General features: G+C 38.9%; 3 protein-coding genes across 3 annotated transcripts; 1 reads left to right on the top strand and 2 right to left on the bottom strand.

The window, feature by feature from the left end:
- Positions 1-533: 533 nt before the first annotated feature.
- Positions 534-1,654, bottom strand: LOC150081345 (cuticle protein 14-like). Its single transcript, XM_090379705.1, has 3 exons — positions 1,522-1,654; positions 1,216-1,323; positions 534-1,074 (listed from the first exon to the last, which is right to left on the bottom strand). Exons 1-3 carry the CDS (start codon positions 1,597-1,599, stop codon positions 724-726), a joined length of 537 nt encoding a protein of 178 aa, XP_090235831.1. The 5' UTR covers positions 1,600-1,654; the 3' UTR covers positions 534-723.
- Positions 1,655-10,327: 8,673 nt separating this feature from the next.
- Positions 10,328-12,428, bottom strand: LOC150081344 (uncharacterized). Its single transcript, XM_090379698.1, has 3 exons — positions 12,325-12,428; positions 11,883-11,993; positions 10,328-11,347 (listed from the first exon to the last, which is right to left on the bottom strand). The coding sequence occupies exons 1-3, from the start codon at positions 12,328-12,330 to the stop codon at positions 10,574-10,576; spliced, it is 891 nt and encodes a 296-aa protein (XP_090235824.1). The 5' UTR covers positions 12,331-12,428; the 3' UTR covers positions 10,328-10,573.
- Positions 12,429-17,675: 5,247 nt separating this feature from the next.
- Positions 17,676-18,793, top strand: LOC150081343 (cuticle protein 14-like). The gene is made up of 3 exons (XM_090379706.1): positions 17,676-17,804; positions 17,923-18,021; positions 18,297-18,793. The coding sequence occupies exons 1-3, from the start codon at positions 17,793-17,795 to the stop codon at positions 18,687-18,689; spliced, it is 504 nt and encodes a 167-aa protein (XP_090235832.1). The 5' UTR covers positions 17,676-17,792; the 3' UTR covers positions 18,690-18,793.
- Positions 18,794-21,388: the final 2,595 nt, after the last annotated feature.

Raw genomic sequence — 21,388 nt, 5'->3', positions numbered from 1 at the left:
CTGTCCTAAACTACACTCACTAGTCAAAAAATTAGAAACAGTTTGCAATCGGCATCAACAGATAATTAAACGTGCGGTATGCAATACGTTGTTACTCGCTATGATCTTATATTCCTTGGTACCAGATAAATACTGGGTGCTTTCTGGGGTTTCTTAGTCGATCTGTTTATGGGGAAGACAGGTGATCTTTCCCATTTAATCAGTGATTGTAATTAATTATTGTCAATCAAGAATAAATATACGAAGCTCCTTATATTTGTCCTTGACTTAATAACTAAGAAATTAAAAAACAGAAAATGTATTTGATCAAAACTTACTGAAGATTTCTCTGTTTACTACAAATATTGATTTGGTAGGTTTTGAAACAATTGCGTCCTGGTTGGAACCAGACCATACAGGGACAGTTTCAGATAAACTAAAGAGAAAAGTACTCGCTTCAATCTTGGTTTCTGTTGGTTTGTTAATGTGGGTATGTGGACTTCAAAGTATTTCTGTGGCTAAAGAGTAGTTCGTAAATAATTGAGAGAATCATGTGATAATTGGAACATTTTATTGTTTTTCGGTGTTGATTAGGTACAGAACTTTGGCAACGTGAGCAGCAACAGCATTCTCGAAAACAACCCGGCACACACTAAGATAGTCCCAGAGCATAGCTGCGAAAACTGCTAATGGATCTTTGGTCCACTACCACAGCACATCGGGAAAGACTTCGAAGAGAAGTGTTTAGAAATAGAATCCGTGGTGAGCACCCAAGTTGTAAAGACCATGATGCAAACCAGCATATCCAAGGGGAGCAGCATAAGCGACTGGATGAAAAGCAGCAGCGGCAACAAGACCGGGTTTGTTGATGGCCACAGCAGCAGGATCTTTAGGTTCCACACCCGGTTCGTTGGTCTGGACATCAGCACGGAAACCCAAGCCATCGGCAACGTAATTGACCACTCGTCTACGACCGTCAGCATCTGTCAATCCGTAGGAGCCAACTTTGTTTCCCAAAGCATCGCCATGTTCTCTGCGGAAAGTGCCTCCAGTAGCGTGACCTTCGTCATATCCAAAGGCATAATTGCCAACCAGCTGCAGAAGAAACAGATCGATCATAAGCACCACACAAAGAAGAATATTTTTGTTAAGAATCATATTAAAGACATGATTTCAATCTTGAATATCAAATCAACATAATTTTAAATCGATTAAAATCATTTTAATTCAACTTACATCCTGGCTGCGATGCTGACTGCTCACCCCTCCTCCATAGAAATATGGGGCTGCGTGGAGGACAGCTACTGCTTGGGTGGCAGCAATCAGAGCACAGATGATCAGAACCTGCATAAAAAAAAGAAAAATACTTCTTGAAGGGAGGTGGGAAAAGTTGTTAAAATAGAGTAGAAAACTCTCCAATGTTAACATCAATTACTCAGCCAAACCGGTTGCTCGTGGGGTTTCATCTAATCATGCAAGAGTTACAAGGAAGTTAGCGGTACTTCATAATTTTACTAAGAAACTGTAAGGAGTTCGTCTTACCTTCATTCTATCGGGTGGTATTTTCCTCAGAAATTGCGACTCTCTTTGGAAGCTGGGTGCTCTATTTGAACTTTCCATAGTTTTTATAGACTGAAAAAGTCACGTGATTTTAAGGGTAACCTCAAGCAGTACGAATAAGCGGGGTTCCTCGGTCCTTCTTTGACAATTGAAAAAAAATACCTAATCGAAGGTCACCCGCCAACTGACTTTCGCCACCGATGACTCTCACTCCCGCTACCAACGTCCGCAGTCGACCTCGGTGGTATGAATTTTAATTGGGTCACTCTGACGATAAGGAAAATCGAAAAAAAGAAAAACTCGTGACCACACCCGTGCGAATATCGAGATGTGTTTGTCAAAGATATTTCTATGTCACAATTCAGATCCGGATGTGTTTCCTCATTGGGTGTGTGGGATGCGACAATTCAGGACCGGAAAAATCTCCCTTAAAGTTCATATAATTGTTTTAATTTTATTGAATCCAGAGTTTTCCAAGTTGATGAAATTATTTTATCAAGGTCATGCTGCCATTTGAAAACTATTTTTGTAATAAGAAATGGTAAGAATAAATATAAATAGCAAATACAATATTCACTGGCCAAAAAATTAGAAACCGTTATTCAATATCTTGTATTGCCACCTGTTTCCGAATTATAGCTGGTACACGTAGTGGCATGGGTTCCACTGGTGTCTGAGGGAGTCTATCTCCAGATTTAACCATCCTTCCATTAGTTCAGCTGCTGTACTGTGGTTGGTACAGAACTTCCGAATCCTAACAGCCCTTTCCATTGTATCCCGAACATTCTCAAATGGTTCACAGATCTGGAGAATCAGGCAGCACAGAGCAGACGTTGAAAATCTTGGAAATGTTCTAATGGAATGAGTGGGCCCAATCCGTACCAAGAGAACATACCGTATATCATGGTATTACCTCCATCGCCTGAGTGATGGACACGAGACAGTCTTTGTGAATGGTTTCATGAGGTTCATGCTACCAATGGTACAAACAAAAGTGTAAATCGGGACTCGTCAGACCACTTGATCTTCTTCTGCCGTTCCATCGCCCATTCTTGTCATTGACAGCACACTCGAGTTGAATTTTTCATTTTTTTACATACATATGTCTTTCGTATGGGCATACATCTACGAAATCCCAGATTCTTCAACTTCTGCTGGATCCTTTGGTTGGAAAAGGACCTGTCTTTCTTATCCTAAATCGAATTTTTCAGTCAATTCGGTGGGTTGGCTGTTTGATGGACGAGATCAAAACGGTCTATCTTATTTATGAGATTTTTTCCAGATTGATTACTAACTACAATGCGAGTTCTATAACCCCGGGTGCCAAGCGATTGTGACTAAGCGAATTCTCTGTGCTTAAAGAGTGATTTTCCAAAAAGTGATATTATAGTTCTTTTACGTTCCTGTCCTTAAAACAATTTATTTATTCAATAACAGCTCTTGTTAAAAAAGTACTTTACAGAACAGAAAAGGAAAGTCACCTTTCTTTATTTGTTATATATTTATTACTAACACCTACTACTTCTCGCTTGGTCACACCAGGCACTGCTCCTGCCTCCCCGTGGCGGGGCCGGACATCTCGGCAAACAGTTAATCTCCCAGGGACCAAAAGGAGCAATTATGGAACACAATAAGTTTCCTCCACTAGAGCCGACAAGCTCTTGGCCAGACATTGAAAATGAACATGACATGTCTCAACCCAAGAGGTTTAAGACCAACTCTTCAAACATAGATTTTCCTGCATTTCTCATAATGCATTCACTTACAGATCAGCCTCTCACCAAATTGTCTCCGTTTCTTATTCAGAAACACCTCTAAAATCTTGCAGGATCTCCTAAAACAGTCAAGCGACTGCAATCAGGAGACCTACTAATAGAAACAATCAGCAGTAAACATTTGGAGCATCTACTAAAAGTTATAAATTTTGCTGGAATTTCAGTAAAAGTTTCTCCCCATGGTACCCTAAACACATCTAAGGGTGTTATATCCAGCTGGCACCTATTGAATGTCTTGGAGGAGGAGATATGCCAAGAACTTGAGGAGCAAAATGTAATTGCATTAAAAAGAATCATGATTAAAAAGGACAACACACTGGCACCTACAAGGAAGGTTATACTCACTTTTAATACCCCAAACCTACCTTCTTCCATAAAAGCAGTTTATCTTCTTTGCCGCATTAGACCCTACATCCCTAATCCATTGAGATGCTATAAGTGCCAAAAGTATGGCCACTCTCAAACGGCATGTAGAGGAAACCCAGTCTGTCCCAACTGTGGGTCCACCGATCATACTCAAAATGATTGTTCAGCAACAGAAATGAGCTGTCCTAACTGTAAAGGCAACCATCCTGCCTATTCATTCTAGGACATGCGACAGGTGGAAAACTGAAAAGAAAATTGTGAAGTATAAAATTGAAAATAAAGTAAGCTTTCAAGAAGCGAGAAAATTAATTGCTCCCAGTATTACAAAATGTACAATATGCCAGTGTCGCACTAAAATATCAATCAGTGGCTACCCAGACTGATGTTACAGTCTCTTCAAACAACTCAATCTCTGACTGGGCACGAACTGTTCTCTCCCAGCAACAGTCCAATATCCCGAAACAGTTGAACCAGGCAAGCAATACTGCTCTAACAGTACCAGTTGAATCTCCTTCTCCTCCTCTTCCAATGAATGCTGCTGCTGCATCAAATAATCGAGGTTCAAATATAAAAATGAATATTCAAGACACATCCATGGATACAATTGACTCATCCAGATAGGAAGACCCAATCTTAGAAATACATGTGGAAGAAGATATGGACACCGGTCGGCCATTCTTCAAAAAAGACAAACCGAAATCTGAACGCCATAAACCAGTCACATCAAAAAAACAGTCAGATACAGCTTCTTTTACTAAACACCAATAATGCCTTATATTCTTCAATGGAATTGTAGAGGATTTTGTAGCAATTTTAACGATATTCAAGACTTAATTAACCGCTACTCTCCAGTTGATTTCTGTATACAAGAAACCTATTTAACTTCCCAAATTTCTGCCAACATAAAGAACTATATTGGACAGGCATGGCCGACTGACTGAAACCTTCGTAGATAAACAAAACCTTACCATTCTTAATACTGGTGCACCTACTCACATACAATTACCAACTGGACAAACTTCTGCAATTGATCTCTCGATATTCTCCCCGATTCTGTATCCAGTCATGGAATGGTCTGTTATGGACGACCAGACGGGCAGTGATCATTTTCCGATTATTTGTGATTTGCTCACTGCACAACCGCCAGTAGACAAACCCTGCAAGAACTGGAAGTTCTCTCGAGCCAATTGGGTCAAATTTCAGTCAGCTGTCAATCTGGATGAGAAATTTATAAGAACACAGTCAATAGATGAAGCCACAGATTATATTACTTCACAACTACTATCTGCAGCTAACTGTTCAATTCCATTGCCGAATACCCAGTTCCGACGGCACATTAACTATTGGTGGAATGAGGAATGCACAAAAGCAAAGAAGTTAAAAAATAAAGCATGGAATTTATTTCGTAAATCCCCAACCATAGCTAATCTTATCAACTAAAAGAAATTAAGGGCAAAAGCACGTATCATTCAGAGGCAAGCCAAGAAGAATTCTTGGATCCGGTTTGCATCTACCATAAATAGAAACACTAACTCCAGGTTAATATGGAAGGAAACTAGGCAGATTTATGGTAAATTTCCAACAAACCCCTTCGCCAATTCTTTCGTGGAATGGGCAAGAACTCTCTGCTCCTGAAGACATAGCAAATGCCTTGGCCAAAACCTTAATCGACTTGTTTAGATCATCGAAACAGAACACCTAATGGGTAATCATCAACATGGGTTTCGTAAGAACAGGTCCTCCTTAGATCTCATGATCAAAGCTGAGTCTGTAATTCGTAATGCCTTTGTAAAAAATGAACATCTTGTTATGGTTTCCATAGAAGTAGAGAAGGCATTTGATACTGCCTGGCGTCGTGGCATTCTCAGTGACCTTTATTCTCTTCGTTTACGAGGCAACCTGCCTATATTCATTAGGAACTTTCTTCAGAATCGTTCATTCCAAGTTCGATATCACAACTCACTTTCTGCGTCATTTGCCACAAGGGTCTGTACTGAGTGCAACCCTTTTCGCCCTTAGAATCGATTCCATCACAAAAGAACTTCCAAATGCTGTTCAGACCTACCTTTACGCTGATGATCTCTCTATTTCTTGCCGTTCTCAGAACATGAGATCCATTGAACGGCAACCGCAGATATCCCTGAATAAAGTCCAAAGGTGGGCAAGGTTAAATGGCTATCGTCTATCACAGCAGAAGACTGTTGCAATCCACTATTGTAATCAACGGAAAATGCATACAGATCCTGAACTTCATATAACAAACTTTACCATTCCAGTGACTAACAACATCAGATTCTTGGAATTAATCCTTGACAGGAAACTCCTTGAGCACATTAAAGTTCTACGTATTTCCTGCCTCAAAAAACTAAACATACTAAGAGCTTTATCTGCCTTGTCTTGGGGAGTAGACCGTACATCTTTGTTGCTCTTATATTGAGCATTGATTAGATCCCGATTGGATTATGGTGCTCCACTCTATGATTCTGCCCGTAAGAGTACACTATGATGGCTAGATCCTATACAGCATAGTGCATTGCGGATTGAACTTGGTGCTTTCAGGACCTCTCCTATTCATAGTTTATATATTGAAGCTAATGAGCCACCTCTTTACCTCCGCAGAAAAACGCTGCTTCTTAAGTATTCAGCCCAAATACAAAGTTATTGGCAGCATCCTGTTGAGCCATACCTCTTTAATCCACCACTGCAAAATCTCTATAGAAACAAACCCACTAAAATAAGACCAGCAGGCCTACGCCAAATCGAAATAACACAGAGTTGGAATGTTCCTATTTTCAACAGGCAACAAGTAATGAATTATTCTCAACCATCTTGGACTTCCCCTCTGCAATTAACCTGATCAAACCATGATCTTTTGCTTTTGTGACCTTTTGCTGGATCCCAGCACATTCGGGGATAAAGGAGAACGAACTCGCTGACAAAACTTTTAAAAATCCATCAACTTTTGATTTAACCTCCGTCCATGTTCCAGCCTCTCACTACAATCACATCATACAAACAGCATGTCTCGCGCAGTGGAAAGATCTATGGCACTCCCAAACCAATAATAAACTCTATCAGTTGAAACAGCACCCAAAGCTTTGGCACTCTAACACCAAAACAGTGCGAAGAGAAGAAGTGGTACTTGCACGGGCACGAACAGGACATACGTATCTCACTCACCTCCATCTACTCACAGGAGAAGGATCCTCCTCAGTGTCCACACTGTTTAACGCATTTATCAGTGAAACATATTCTAATTGACTGCCCACAGTATCAACAAGACATAACTTATGTCTTGTTGATACTGTGGGCAGTTATGCGCCATTAAACCTCCATAACACACACACGCGCGCGAGTTCTATGTTTGTCCTTTATATTTTGAACAGGAGTGTAGATTTTGATTACGTATATATAAGAAACTTGATCACTTTTCTTTTCGGTGATGATTTCAGCATTTTTTAACGCCTTTCCTCTGAGTCATCAAAGACATTTAGACTGAATAGAAAATCGATTTGGATGCCTACACCTAGAGCAGTTGATTTATTAAAAGAATGAATATGCGCATGCCATGGACAAATACATACACGAGGGAACACAAATTCCCCAAGGACGTTTTTAAAAGGGTGTGGTTACTCGCAGCCAGCAGTTAGTTGAGAAATGAAACAGATGCTATTGTCGTGCAAGTTTCGAGGTCAGAGAATATTTTGCCCCTGGGGTCTAAGAACTAGTTGAGAAAGCCATCGTACGATTGCTTAATGACCATCATCTAGAGGCCATGGCTGCTCCTCAAGGACGCGCAAAAGCAAGTTAGTTCCGTATAGATATTACATCGGCTGTCTTCTGAAGCAGAAATAATTGGCCATAACAGCGCACTCCAAGCAATTAGTTAATCGAATTGGGTAAGGATGTTGGGATCTGTCCAGATAATCGCTCTTTGGATAATGTAAACATTAAAAACAATTCTTTTATTTTTTATTGAAATTAAAATTAATAAAACATTGCAGATAGAGGGTTATGATTGTTTCTTACAGTATTTATGTGGTTATACATTACAACCGGAAAATAAAATGGCCGCAAAGTTGTTGAATCCATATTTAAAACAAGGATTTTGATCTCGGTGTCTTTATCTAATAATCTCATGGCTTGCACATGTGATGTGGATGGCTGATTTATTCAGGTAAACTGCTACAGTTTATATCTCAAAATTAGCACGAATTATTCCATCTCTTCTGATGTGATCCACTCTAGAAGAGATTACAACGGTGTTTCTTATCGGTAGTCATCTTTTGCAGATCAATTGCAAAAGATTGATTCTATTGGAACGTGCAGCGAACTGTAGAGCAAGGTGTTAGGGATTCCAATCGCTTCCATGAGTCTTCTTGGTTTTTTTTTTTTTTTGTGGTTGTAGATTTTTAGACACATCAGCGAGGAATTCACTTATACTGCAGTCACAGCAGAATTAGGGGGAAATCTTGTCTGACGAAACTGATTGGATACTATGATGCAGTAACAGAGGGACTGCTAACAGAGATGAGGAGATGATTCCATTGTACAACAAATGATTAGGCCCATATCGATTACTGCCTAAAGATCTGGGGCCTTATTTTAGGAAGGATGTAGACCTGCTGGATTGGGTACAGAGAAGGGCAACGAGTTTGGTGAAGGGAACGAAAGGGTGATCTTACAAGTGATCGTTTAAGAAAGGTTCAGTTTTTCAAATTATGGTGTCTGGAGACTAAGCACCTGCGAGATACTCTCATTGAGCAGTTTAAGGCTTTGAATGGATTGAGTAAGCTCAACGCTGATATTTTTCTTCCTCACCTTGAAAAGATTAGCCAAATACACATACTTCAGCATAAACTCACTCAGATAAGATTTTGAAGGAAAACGCTACTTGGTAGCCTTAGTTTGGTTTGGTGTACAATTTTATCGGCGCACTAGATGGTGTTTCTAGACATTGAGAAATTATTTGATACCTTCATGACGGTTTCGCATCCTTCGAGACCTTTTATTACATCAAGTTATAACGTACTAATAAACATAATCAATTTTGATTAAAACTGAACACTGAGCTATAAAAAATTCTTAAATTAGTAACATCGCCATGAACTTGTCTCTTTGATGGTAACTCAAGGTTAAGAACTTCATCAATCAACAAGTGACACCATACACAACGCATGCGTCAAATGAAGGTTCACGTCATTGTGCTAATTTAAACTTCTCGGTTAATAAAAGGTATCGTGTATTCATTAATGACTAATCACAAGTACACTGAGTGATCACTGAATTATGACCACCTAACTAATACTTCGTAGGTCCTCCTTTTGCCCTCAGTACAACAGCTATCGGACGTGGCATTGATTCAACAAGATGTCGGAAGTGTTCGGGAGGAAGGGCCAACCAAGCTGTGTGTAATGTGGCTAACAATACAGGTATGGAGGTGATTGGTGTATCCAGACACCTGATATGCCTTTCCATAGTGTCCCACAAGTGCTTTATGGGGTTGATATCGCGGGGGGATACTTCGGAAACCAACCGATATGATTGGTCTCCGAATCGAGGCACCAGCTCGTCGAGCACCCACAATCTGTCCTTTATCAAGGTCCGATAAATCCTTCCTTTTTACACATCACGCTCGGAATTTTACTGCCTACTGAACCACTGACACCTTATCTATGCTACGTAAGTCGACTAACTCCACATTCTCATACCTCATTGATCAATTCGGATGGCATTCGGTTTTCATAGAGGTGGTCATAATTCAGTGATCACTTAGTGTATTTGAACACTGATTTCTAGATTGGTAGCGGGGAGATTTGAAATCAGCTATGTTCTGATAGCACAGCGTTTATAATTGCTGCCCCCGCATATGTAAAAGGTGTTGGTTCTGATCCTCTGCAAGCAAGAAGAGTCTTGTGGGCTTTTTTTCCGCCCTTTGGCCAAGTTAATCGGTCTCGGGTAAGAGCAGAGTGGTTTCCTTCTGAAATGTTTTTGAAAACATTGCTAGAACTTTTGGTTCCACTGTTCTGAATTGATAGATTCAAGCGTGAGACGCAATTGAGTTATTCGGATTAAGCGAGAATCCATCTTAGCGTCCTCATAGAGATTTTTCTACATGAATGACGAAACACCTTCCTTCTCAAACCATTGGGCCTTCAACTGATGATGAGAATCCCTAACAAGAGTTGGCAGAATACGCTTAGTATTTGCCCTTCTACTCTCCCCAAATTCATATATAAAGTATTTTAGTTAATTAATTCGAGTTTCCATTATTCACTCCACTTCTGGAGTTCGTCTCAGAGAAGAAACTTTTTAAGGGACCTTTATAAGACAATCTTCTGTATTTAAACCAAAAGGTAGTCCGTGCTCTTGAAAAGGATGATCCTTTAAAAGAGAAATTCACCCTTTTTTAAGATTAAAAGCACAATTAAAAATGCCAAAAATTTAAAGATGGTTTTAAAAGGTTAATTTTGATTATTTTTCGGTGTTCTTTCTCAACAAAAGTTTCTTCTGATCATATTTGTCTGTGTTAATGAAATGTTAATGTTTAATGAAAATGTTATATGCAAAATATTGAGAAACTGAATTTGAAAATGTAATTTTTAAAGACTTCTACCGATGTATAGCAATCAAAAAATCAAGTCAAGTTTCAACTTCAAGACATTTATTCGTGCGAATCTATTTACATGCATTCAACGTGAGTATTTGTTCGACCAGAGGATCATGAGCTAGCCACGAAGACATCAGACAGACACCGTAGATGAAAAATATGAGAGTCACGTGAGGTAATGTCCCAGCCGTAGACGAGGCACCCACTTTAAGCATCGATAGCACAAAGGCTTAATGACGTAGAGATCGGTTCAGAAACTATTTGGAACTGGTCTGGACGTGTTCTAAAAGTGATGAGAGCCGACTTTGTAGTGGTAACCGTTGTGGACTCCATGATGCGCCAACCCAGCTCCGTATCCCAGGTGAAATTTTCCAGGGACCACTGCACCTCCGTGAGCAGTATAGGTCACTGCTCCTGCAGACGGAATGGCAACTCCGTGGGCCAAAGGAGCATGGAGTACAGGAACAGCAGCAGCATGCAGTCCAGGAACTGCAGCAGCATGGAATGCAGGAACAGCAGCAGCATGTAGTGCAGGAACAGCAGCGGCGTGGACTACAGGAGCAGCTGGAGCATGGTGTACGGTACTGGAGTGTAAAGTAAGACCAGCAGCGGGAACAGCTGAAGCATACAGTGACAAAGGAGCAGAATGAGGAATGGCTACATGAGCTGGAGGAGGAATTGCGGCAGCATGCAGTGCCAAAGGAGCAGGAGCAGGAAGGGCTATAGGAGCTGGAGCCGGAACTGCCGCACCATGAAGCGCCAAAGGAGCAGGAGCAGGAACTGCCGAAGCATGCAGGGCTAAGGGAGCTGCTGCCAGCCCTCCTTTGTTGATTAGTGTATCTGCAGGATCCTTTGGTTCAACACCTGGTTCATTACTGTCGATGCTAACACGAAAACCAGCTGCGTCCGCGACGTAGTTCACGATACGTAGGCGACCATCTGCGTCTCTGAGACCGTAGGAGCCCGCCTTATTTCCATAAACATCGCCATGTTCTCTGCGGAAAGTTCCACCTGTAGTATGGTCTTCGTTGTAACCAAAAGCATAGTTTCCTATGCCCTGAAAACAAAAACAATATCGATTAGCGTGAACATAAATCAATACACGAATTATAATGATTTATTTTAGATCCGCGTCTGACACATTCAGAGGGACTTGAAAAATATTCCTGTTCCCACTATTATTTATTTTTAAGATGTGCACCCCAACATTTGTGGACTTTGAAAACACGGATCTGGAACACAGGCATTGGACACGTGCCAGTTAAGGCACCTAATTGAACCTTTGCCAAGATGATAAAGATGTCCAAATACAGACATTATCATCCTGTTGGCAGGGGTTCAACCATCTTAACAAATAATTAGTTCGATTTGTACTATCTGCAGCTTTCCTTGTCTGACTAATTAGAAAAGCAGTTTTATTTTGCACTCCCCTTTTAAGCCCAACTTTGACACCAATAACTACCCTGACTTAATTGATAATTCGAGCCCCTTCCCCAGCATGTTTTTCAAAGCTGAAACCCTATAGTTTTTTAGAGATTTGGTTTTTAAATTTCTTTAAACAGAATACAAAATGACATGAAAGAAGCACTTACATCCTGACTTCTGTATTGGGCACTAGTTCCAGTCTCAAGTACGTGTGGTGCTACTCCATGGAGGACCCCGCTTCCACGCACAGCAACAATAACAGCGAAAAACACCAAAAACTAGATTAAAAAAAAAGAAAGTAAAAAAAGTTAAAAATTGAAATCTTGCACAGTATAAGAATTACACTATAAAAATTCGAATATTGTTTAAATTCTAGTTATGATGGTACACAGCATTCGTATATATAATTAATTAATTAATTTTATTAAATAACAATCATTTTTCAGCTTATAACAATACTAATTTGAACGCAACAATTCTCAAACAATTCAATTCCTATTCTTCGCGATAGATGGCGCCACCATGAACACCACGGTTTGCTTTCTGCTGTTACAAATATGCGAAATGCACGTTATCAAATGCTGTTTTCTGTACAAATTATTGACTTACCTTCATTGCTCTAAGGGTTGATTTGGTAGCTGCACTTCGGAGTTGTGTTGGTCTTCCATTGAAGAACAAACTCTTATATAGTAAGTCATCATCGGTTGGTCAAGTGTCACCCGCCCCCTGGCAATTTGAATATTTGGTCTCATTTGCTGAGTAAACTCATATGAGGACATTAAACAAGGTCAGATTGAAATTGATAACCCCAAAACGTAAATACTCCCGGATTTATCACACATCTGTGTTTGACCTCGGTCATTTCAACAGTTTAGGTTCGACTGTCGGTAAGCGAGGAATCTGTCACGCCCCAGGAGTGGTAGATGAAACGCTCTGCTTTGATGTGGCCTTCTAGAAAGGACGGTGGTGAAAAACATGCCTCCTACAAGCGTTTCACTGGGAAGGGTGTGAGAATATACCTCTCTGTATCATCTAAGAAAGAAATACTACTTTTTAATCTGTTCAAGGACTCGTCTCCAATGTATTTTCTTAAAAACGATGCAGTTTTTAAGACAAACGATGTTAAAGTGTGGTGATGTCATTTCCGGAATTGGAGAACTACACTATGTTCCAAAAATCCTAAGATCATGCAAAGGCAATGAAAAGATCGTTTTATATGAAGATTTAATGAAGATGGCCGTTTTTCAGAAAATTTCATGCGTGTGAAACCTCTCTGGCACGTGCCACCATGATCGAACGAACTGAGTTACTAATTACATTGCTGTCAGCAGTTAGATCTTCCCCACCCATCAAATCAGCAGCTCTTCTGCACATCGAGATGTTATCTTACTTCCTGTTGCCTGTCAATGCCTTCGATCCCTTGACTTTCAGCGCTGACCTTCTTTTTTTTTGTTTGTTTTGGATGTCTCATTGATGATCCCCAGAGACGAGTTCACTTTCATTCAATAACACAAACAGGTTTGCATTTCTGCCATCATCTGCCAGGTTCTTCGCACTAATCGCATTAGCATAATTGTATATTAACTACAAAGTTTCAATTTTCTTTATTATAACAAGATAATTTGTATTTAACACCATTCAACATCTAAAGTTCATTCAGGAGTTGAATGGATTGATTTGTTCAATGGTTTGGCGGGAAAATTATGGGGGGGAATTTATCCCTCTTATTTGAAGAGTTACAAAACTTCGTGGTCCATTTAGCTGTCTTATGCGAGAGTTGCATGATTGGATCTTTTATCCAGCAAAATTTATTAAATTGGACAAATTACTCCTATTCTGTACCAGTTTGTCCCTCTGCTGGATGAAAAACTCGAGTTCTGCCATAGATTCAACTACTATTCAGTTTAAAAATTGAATATGTTGATTAAAACAGTTGTAGTTATGGAGATTGAGCACAGATTGTTGGGTAATGTAGTGAAGTCGCAGATAAGATAGTCTGTAAGCCGTCTTTTGAGATGACCTTGTGTAACGTCGAAGGTTCAGTCTAAAGTCGAATTAATCCTCATTGGGAATCGATTTATTGGTGCTTATGGACAGTAATTTGATTGCTTTACCGAGAAAGAGAGGCGGGGTGATATGGAAAGTGGTCTCAACCATCTAGATGATCCGAAAGAGTTCATGGTAATCAACTCCACTATTGAGCAAGATATTAGTCCCAAATCGAACTTTAATGTTGAAAAGTTGAAATAAAGGATTTACATAAATTAGAATGGTTAATCGTGTGAGATTATAAGGATTTAAAATTATAAGGATTTAAAACTTAAATCATTTTAAATGCGAAACCATATAATTGGCTCATTTGCGCACAACGTTGTCATTGTAATAAAGACTTTATTATGCAGAACGAAGCTTTTTCTTCTCTAACTGTTTCTTGATTCTCTTGACAGAAAAATTGTACCAAGAAGTGCTTTATCTTACACAGTGGTACGTCGGTTAGGCAACTTGTGTAGAAATAACATTGGGCAGTCTTCCCACAAATGGCAAACTTGTTTCTGAATTCATTCGAAAGTAGGTTATCACTTAAATCCTTTACTTAAATCGGATTAGCGTGGCTAAAGCCGCTATCTTAAGGTGATGTCATAGTAGAGTAAAAGGGAGGTTAAGTCGTTTTTCCTCGACCCAACATGAATGCGAGGTTGGCCTGATTAAAACCGCGACAAAAAATAATCAGCGTTATTAAAACATAAGCACTTCAGACATTTGTAAAACGTCCCCTGCAACTATCCATAACCTGTTTCTGTTGAAAAGTGAAAGTGGGAAACGCAAGAAAGTAGGAATAATCATCTGGGATGAAGAAACTTGTTATTGACGGTCCCTTAAGTGACGAAACTGTGTGCAATTTAGTCTATCAAAGTGCTGTATTAGGCAAAACTCAAATAAATGTAGATGGTACTCCAAAAATCTAATAAATGTAGATGGTACTCCAAAAATCTAATAAATGTACAGGGTATTCCACAAATAAGACCAGTTTATTTTCCCAGATATCTGACATACTCAGGGGACTTTGATTCTTCTGTTCTATGCAATGTGATCATGAAGCAGCGATATGGGGTTCAATCAAACCTGTCGCAACAACTGGATTTCAAGTAACATCCAATCAGAGGATTCTTACACAACTTAAGAAGATATTTCAACATTCGAATGCATCATCCTTCGAATGGTAACAACACCATGAAGTCGACCTTCGTGGTCCACTTCTGAGTTTTTTGAAAGACAATTAGTATTCAGTACTAGCATTAGTATTGGCAAATGGCAAAAGGAGGCACGTTATAACATCAGCAAAAAAACTTTGCAATCACTCGTCCATTCCATCTAATAATTTGTTGAATTCTTCTTCAAATTTCTTTCAAACTACCCACTTGTACAGCACCAGATGGAAGTTTCTTCCAACAATAATCTATCTTTCGCACCCATCCCTCATAAATTTAAATTTATGAGATGGTTGTCCCCTTGTTTGTATATTATCTAAGAAAGAGAAAGATGACATAAATATTGGGCTCACTCAATCCATTATACCTCGATAAGAGTGCCCTTTTGTCCCCCTCACCAATCTCATTTCTCTTCTCTGCACCCATTCCAGCAGCTCTACATCCTTCCTAATTAAACCAGACTTTACGTTTACAATACATCGCTTTTAAACTTTTGATAATCCCCCATATAAGCAAATCCTCACATAACCATATATACACTACCAGCCAAAATATTATAAACCCAACCCAAAAAATACTTTATTATATTCGGAGCTTCTTCAAGTATTTACAACTCTGTTTCCCAAAATGAGGCGACGGACTCTTTCTAATGTCTATAGAAAATTAGATAGAAAGAATGAAGGGGAATTTTACCACACGAAGCTTTATTTAATAAGGAAAACTCAAAGTAAAATCTTAACCCGGAAAGATAAGTTTTCCTTTCGCAGTTAACCAAAATGTATAAAAAAGCGCATGCGTGTTCGAATCTAAATGCTATCTGTCAAAACCGGTTTGGAGAGCACAGAGGAGAGCAGCAGTTTTGTTCTGTTTCCTCGATGTAAATTGTCACGAACACGGGTGGAGCCATTAGTGTGGTAGTGAAACAAGAGGAAAGCAGTTAACACAATAAACGTGACTAGAATCAGATCATGGGTTCCACGCTGACTAAAGGGGAGCGTCAGACCCCTAGTGTCACGAACGAGCTATTAAACTGGATATTAAGAAAGAGGAAATGCGATTTCTTACAGTATTTTATTTTTCAAGATAGATATGTTTATCTATGGATACCAAAATGGATACTGACGTTCCGATAGATTATTCTACTGTTCTTCATCGGGTGAATTAAAACGTATGGTATAAAGAATACTACTCTCTGGTCTTTAAGAGAGAATTCTTCCAGTCCTGGACAGCTTAAACTTAATATAAGTCATTACAATCTTGTATTTGTCTTCTTGGTCTCAGAGGCCATCTTCTCTTTCAGTTTCATGGCAGTAATCAGCCCGTTTCACTGTTCTGTACTGTGGTGTGTATAAGGGGGGGGGGAGATCGCGTTCTTGTCTCGGTGTAAATGTCCTTCACAACCGGTTTCACCAGGAAGGTAGCCAACAACTGCGCAAACTTGTTCCTGCAGGAAAAGAAACTCAATCCGTCGTGTGTCTATTGAAGGGGGGGTGACCCAGGAAACTGTTTTTGCGTGACCTCTAGCGCTGTTTCTACCTAGATGAGTAATGAGGTGACGTTAGATAACATTATCTTGATGGTTCAACTCCATGGGAGAGATTTTCTTTCGAACAGATTACTCCATCTCGTATTATCCTTCCCCCTAAAGAGTTCCACAAATGGACAATGCAATTCAAATTTATTCTTATACTATTATTAGGTACCCTTCTATACAATTTAAATGTGTTTTTAACAGAAATGTCTCTATGCTTAAAAAACCTACACTATTGTACTAAAAGTTATGGCACATTTTTCCACAATTTTGGTAGGTGAGGGTACGTACCAGGGATATCAGATCACTAATTCATTTAACAAAATAAGATGATTATAACTATTTGGGCAAACTATTATTGCATCTAACTGATGATTTTGTCATGATATGCGCAAGATGGGACCTGTAAATGATGATAAGAGATTGGATCCACTCTGGTATGTGTTCAAAGATGTTTAGTAGAGTGGCTTAGTGGTCACTACAGGAAATTGCTGTCATGTGGGGTCTGCTGCAAGAACCAGGTAGATAGGCCCCAGTGTTTACAGAAAGGTACCCATATGAAGCCCAGGAGGATTTAAGATTTGATGGTGCTTTCTGAAATTGTCATTGTTTGAACTGCTGTTTGAATCCAGCAGAATCCAGCTGGGGTCCTGTCGGACCCCAGCTGGATTCTGTCGGGTACGACTCATTAACTCTTGTTCGAACAACCGAAGCGTTCTCTAATGGCGCTTTGTGTGACCTTCCTACATTGACAATCGAAGATATAAAAGATCCTTGCTCCATATTTCGAAGGGGAACAGTTTTCCTCCTTCCTAAACCCAAGCATCCGTCCTTGGGTATAGTGCTGCCATCTATCGAAAGGAATAGTAAACACTTGCACGAAATTTTTTAAAGAATTAGAAAATGCTAGAAATTTTATCATCGGGGTGGTGGGGGGGGAAGCTCTGTTTACAGATATGCGATTTTATGGCGGGAAAATAATTTAATAAATAAAAAAATTAAGAAAACTTTAATTTCTTTATTTTTGTTAAAAAAACAGTTTAAAGAAATACACTTTATTGTATAAAAAGACTTTATTGATAGTGGCAGAGGGGATGTGGCTTCTTTCGTAGATTTAAGGTCTTATGGTTTTCTTTCGTGGGTGGTTGGAAGAGTAACCGGCCCTTGTTCATATGCCAGAAGATGTTAGTCACATCTGTGATAAACAATATCACAGCCAAGGTTAGAAAATTCCAGTTAATATTACAGTAACGGTTCTCTCTATATAAAGGGGTAAACCAACACAGACAGACATTTTCTTAACGTTAACTCCCACTTAAAATTGTCTCTGTGCAGCCATGAAGTGTCTGGTAAGAAAAACTTATCGCTAAATCTTTTATTTCTTCGTATAAAGAGGTGTATTCGCGATCCGAATTTTTGATTTCATTAAGGTTTATTTTAATTTCATTTCATTTGATTTATTTGCAGTTGGTCCTCTTTCCCCTAATATTCTACGTAACAGCTGACGCTCGTTTTCACCCCTTGGAGGCAGAACGTGGCATTAGCAATCAATATAAAAGTGAAGATGTAAGTAAACATCGATTTACACGTGTCTAAACTTGTCTAACATGCCTCGACAAGTTTTGATCTCGAAATAAGTTTGATATAAAGTATTTTTAAACATTTTTAATACTCCTTTTTGCCTTCTATCATAAATAAGGAATATTCATAATTTATAATTTAAATATTTTAATAAATAAAATAATTTATTTTGTATAGTAAGAAAAATACGAGTGTCCAACATCAAAATGGATTAATTTTTCATGTGCTTGTCAGTGATTGGCTAATTTTTCTTTAATTAGAACCAAGGAAACTATGCGTTTGGTTATACCGAAGATCATTCTTCTGGTGGAAGCTTTCGCAGAGAAACAGGTGATCCTTTGGGTAATAAATTTGGATCTTATGGCTTGAGAGACGTAGATGGACGTTATCGAGTTGTCAGCTATATCGCTGATGGATTAGGATTCCGGGCTAGTATTAACTCCAATGAGCATACCTTCGATTCTCAAGACCCAGCATCAGTAACTGTCAACAAAGGACCAAAGCTGAACTTGATCCATCCACCAATTAGATTCACAGACAGCCCCAGGATTGTAACATATGACCATTCCGAGGTCCAGCCACCTCTTCTTCCAGTGGAACCAGAGTTTGTGTCCACAACCATCGTAACCAGCGAACAATCTGATATAATGTAATAAAATCTGTATTTCGCTTTTACTATCCATCTTTCCTGTTTGGAAGTGGAAATTATTAATCATGTATCTAGAATATTTGAAATAAATGCTTTATTTTATCATTTTTCTGAAAATCGCTAATGACTTTGGTAAAAGACAGAGTACCCAAAAGGGTTTTAAGAAAGTGGGCTATGTGTACCACTAAAAATATATTCTATGGTGAAGAAATATCTTCATTAAATAAATTCTCACGGACTTCATATGATTCCAATTAACAATCTAACATAAATCCCATCACGTGCAGTGCATTTTTAAATCCAGGTTGTGGCCTTTCTGAAGCCATGCGTGAAAATGAACATAAATTACACTACCTTTCAATAAAAATAAGGTTATTTATCAAAATAATCAAACCAGCTACTCACTATTGCTCAAACAACCCTGGGAGTCCCAATACGTATTGTCAGCCTCTGTATGTGTCCCACCACGTTTTATGAACTCATTACGTGCATATCCTGTGAATGAAATTAAAACCGTTCTCAGAGTAATTAAAAAAAACAAAGGTGTATTCATTGAGACACCGGATGAAAGGAAAGGAAAGAATTATCCAAGGATTGTATGGGATAATGGATAAAGAGATTTGTGCAAGTTTCACTTTCAGCTAACACCTACATAATGGTCCTTATCGGACCTAGGTAAATTACTCTTGTCCCCAATTGGTGTCTAAATTAAAAAACACAATATTAGGGTGTTCTACTGGCCTCCTTGATCCCATAGTCAGTGCGTTGAAAAACTGTTCTTATAGAAATGCTCTAAACGTAGTCAGCATTTCAAACAGAATTTACCAGAGTTTGGACCACGGGTGGTGTTTTGGACAGATGGGATGTTAAAGTCAGTGTGAAGGAAAGTCTGTGCCCTATCGGCTGGCTTGGAGAAGTATGCTATTGGCGTGTATTACTTAATATAGTGAAGACTTGGATAAGAAGGACGTTGTGCAAATCAATAGGGGTGAGTATTTTAGCAGGAATTTATTAGAAATAATTTTTCTGGATTTTACAAGTGAAAGTTCTTCATCCTTTATATTGTTTGAATTCATGTACAACCCGCAGATGCTGAGAAAGAAATTGCATGGTTGTTATTAAGTCCTTTCTCTCTTTTAAAAACCAAAGACTCGATTTTCTGTTTGCTGGCAGAAAAAATCATGCTACCCTTGTCTGAGACCGACTAACTTGGCCACGTTGTTCAGAAGACCCATAAAAATTCCTATATCATTGACGGGACTCGAAGTCAGGTCTTTTTAACCTAGTGGTTAGAGGACAATGATTCAACCAACTGTGCTACCCACGAGGGCGTAAGAATGTCAGAAGATATGGTTCAAAGAATTGTGAGGTATAACTGTTTCACATTTGTGAATCTTTCCTTGGAAATTTTGAAGATGGTAGTGGATAACCCAATGACTTGTCCTGATTGCTTTTTAGAAAATAATGATGGATAGTGGAGGTTTGATCATCAATGAAGATAGGTAAAAAATTTACTTTTTGTGTTATTTTTTAAATCAATCGATCTGTGCGCGCCTGTTGGCTAAATTTTAACTTAATTTTTATAGTTTAAAATTTCCACGTATACCTGATTACCAAGGAAAAATCTTCTCTTCGATAAGGCCTATATATTTCGAGTTATTAATTTTTAAACGCTGGAAAGGACTTTATAATCATCTTATATAATGATTAATGGCTGGAAGAATTAATTTATACTAAAAGTAGGATTATTAGAAATATTTTTTGCAAGGGTTGTTTAGAAAGTAGTGGAAGTAATGCTGTTACAAAAATAAATGAACCGCGAGTTTTCTTATTTAAAGCTGATGTATCTAACATTAATTTCTTTATTTTCAGGTCCCAGTCCATTGAATCATGAATGCCATTGTCAGCATTGTGATATCCTTATATCTAGATTCGGTTCATGCAATTCGTTGGTCAGATACTCCTTTCCATCATGAGCAAGATGAGACTGCAGTTAACCCTGAAAGTGCAGCCAATCAGTTCTTACACTTAAACAGCAATGAACTAACAAACGATGATAGTCAGGCTCCATCGATCACATTTCCTCTTGGACCTTTAAACTACGTTGCAGACAATTCTTATGGTGATGGAAGCAATACAGTGAATGGTTGGATCTCTGGGTTCACCAAAAGTGTGTCTTACACAAACGGAGTGATCAAGCCAAGGAGAAAGCGAGATTATGAATCTAATATAAAGCGGAGAAGGAGTTATCAGAATCTCCGTTTCTGCTGTCCATCTGATGATGTCTCAAACCAAGTGAGAGTAAATACGAGCTCATCTTTCTTTGGTAGATTAACTGATAATCGTAGTCACGAACAGAACTCTTCTACAATCCATCGTGCAATTCATTTTAACATTCACTCTTCAGAACCTGTTCAACATAATACAACTGAGAATAAGGTGTCGAATATAAATGACTCTTTGAAATATTTGGTTCCAGACAAACACAGAGTGAATTCTGTTGATGATTTGATTTCCATCATCGAGCCATTTGGAGCTCCAAGGAGGATTAATATGTCAACCGTTTACTACCAGTACGATACTCGAAATTTTTCCTCACAGTTTTCTCCAGATGGTGGTTTCTCGATTCAAAACATCCCCCTCTTGAATAATTCGATAACGCCATTTTCTCCGTCAGAAGACATCAATGATCCTTTTTCAAGG

This window comes from Mastigoproctus giganteus, chromosome 8 (assembly GCF_048544385.1).
Source record: "Mastigoproctus giganteus isolate SK-2022 chromosome 8, ASM4854438v1, whole genome shotgun sequence".
NCBI classification, from domain to species: Eukaryota; Metazoa; Arthropoda; class Arachnida; order Uropygi; family Thelyphonidae; genus Mastigoproctus; species Mastigoproctus giganteus.
This window is presented reverse-complemented; position numbering and strand designations above follow the sequence as displayed.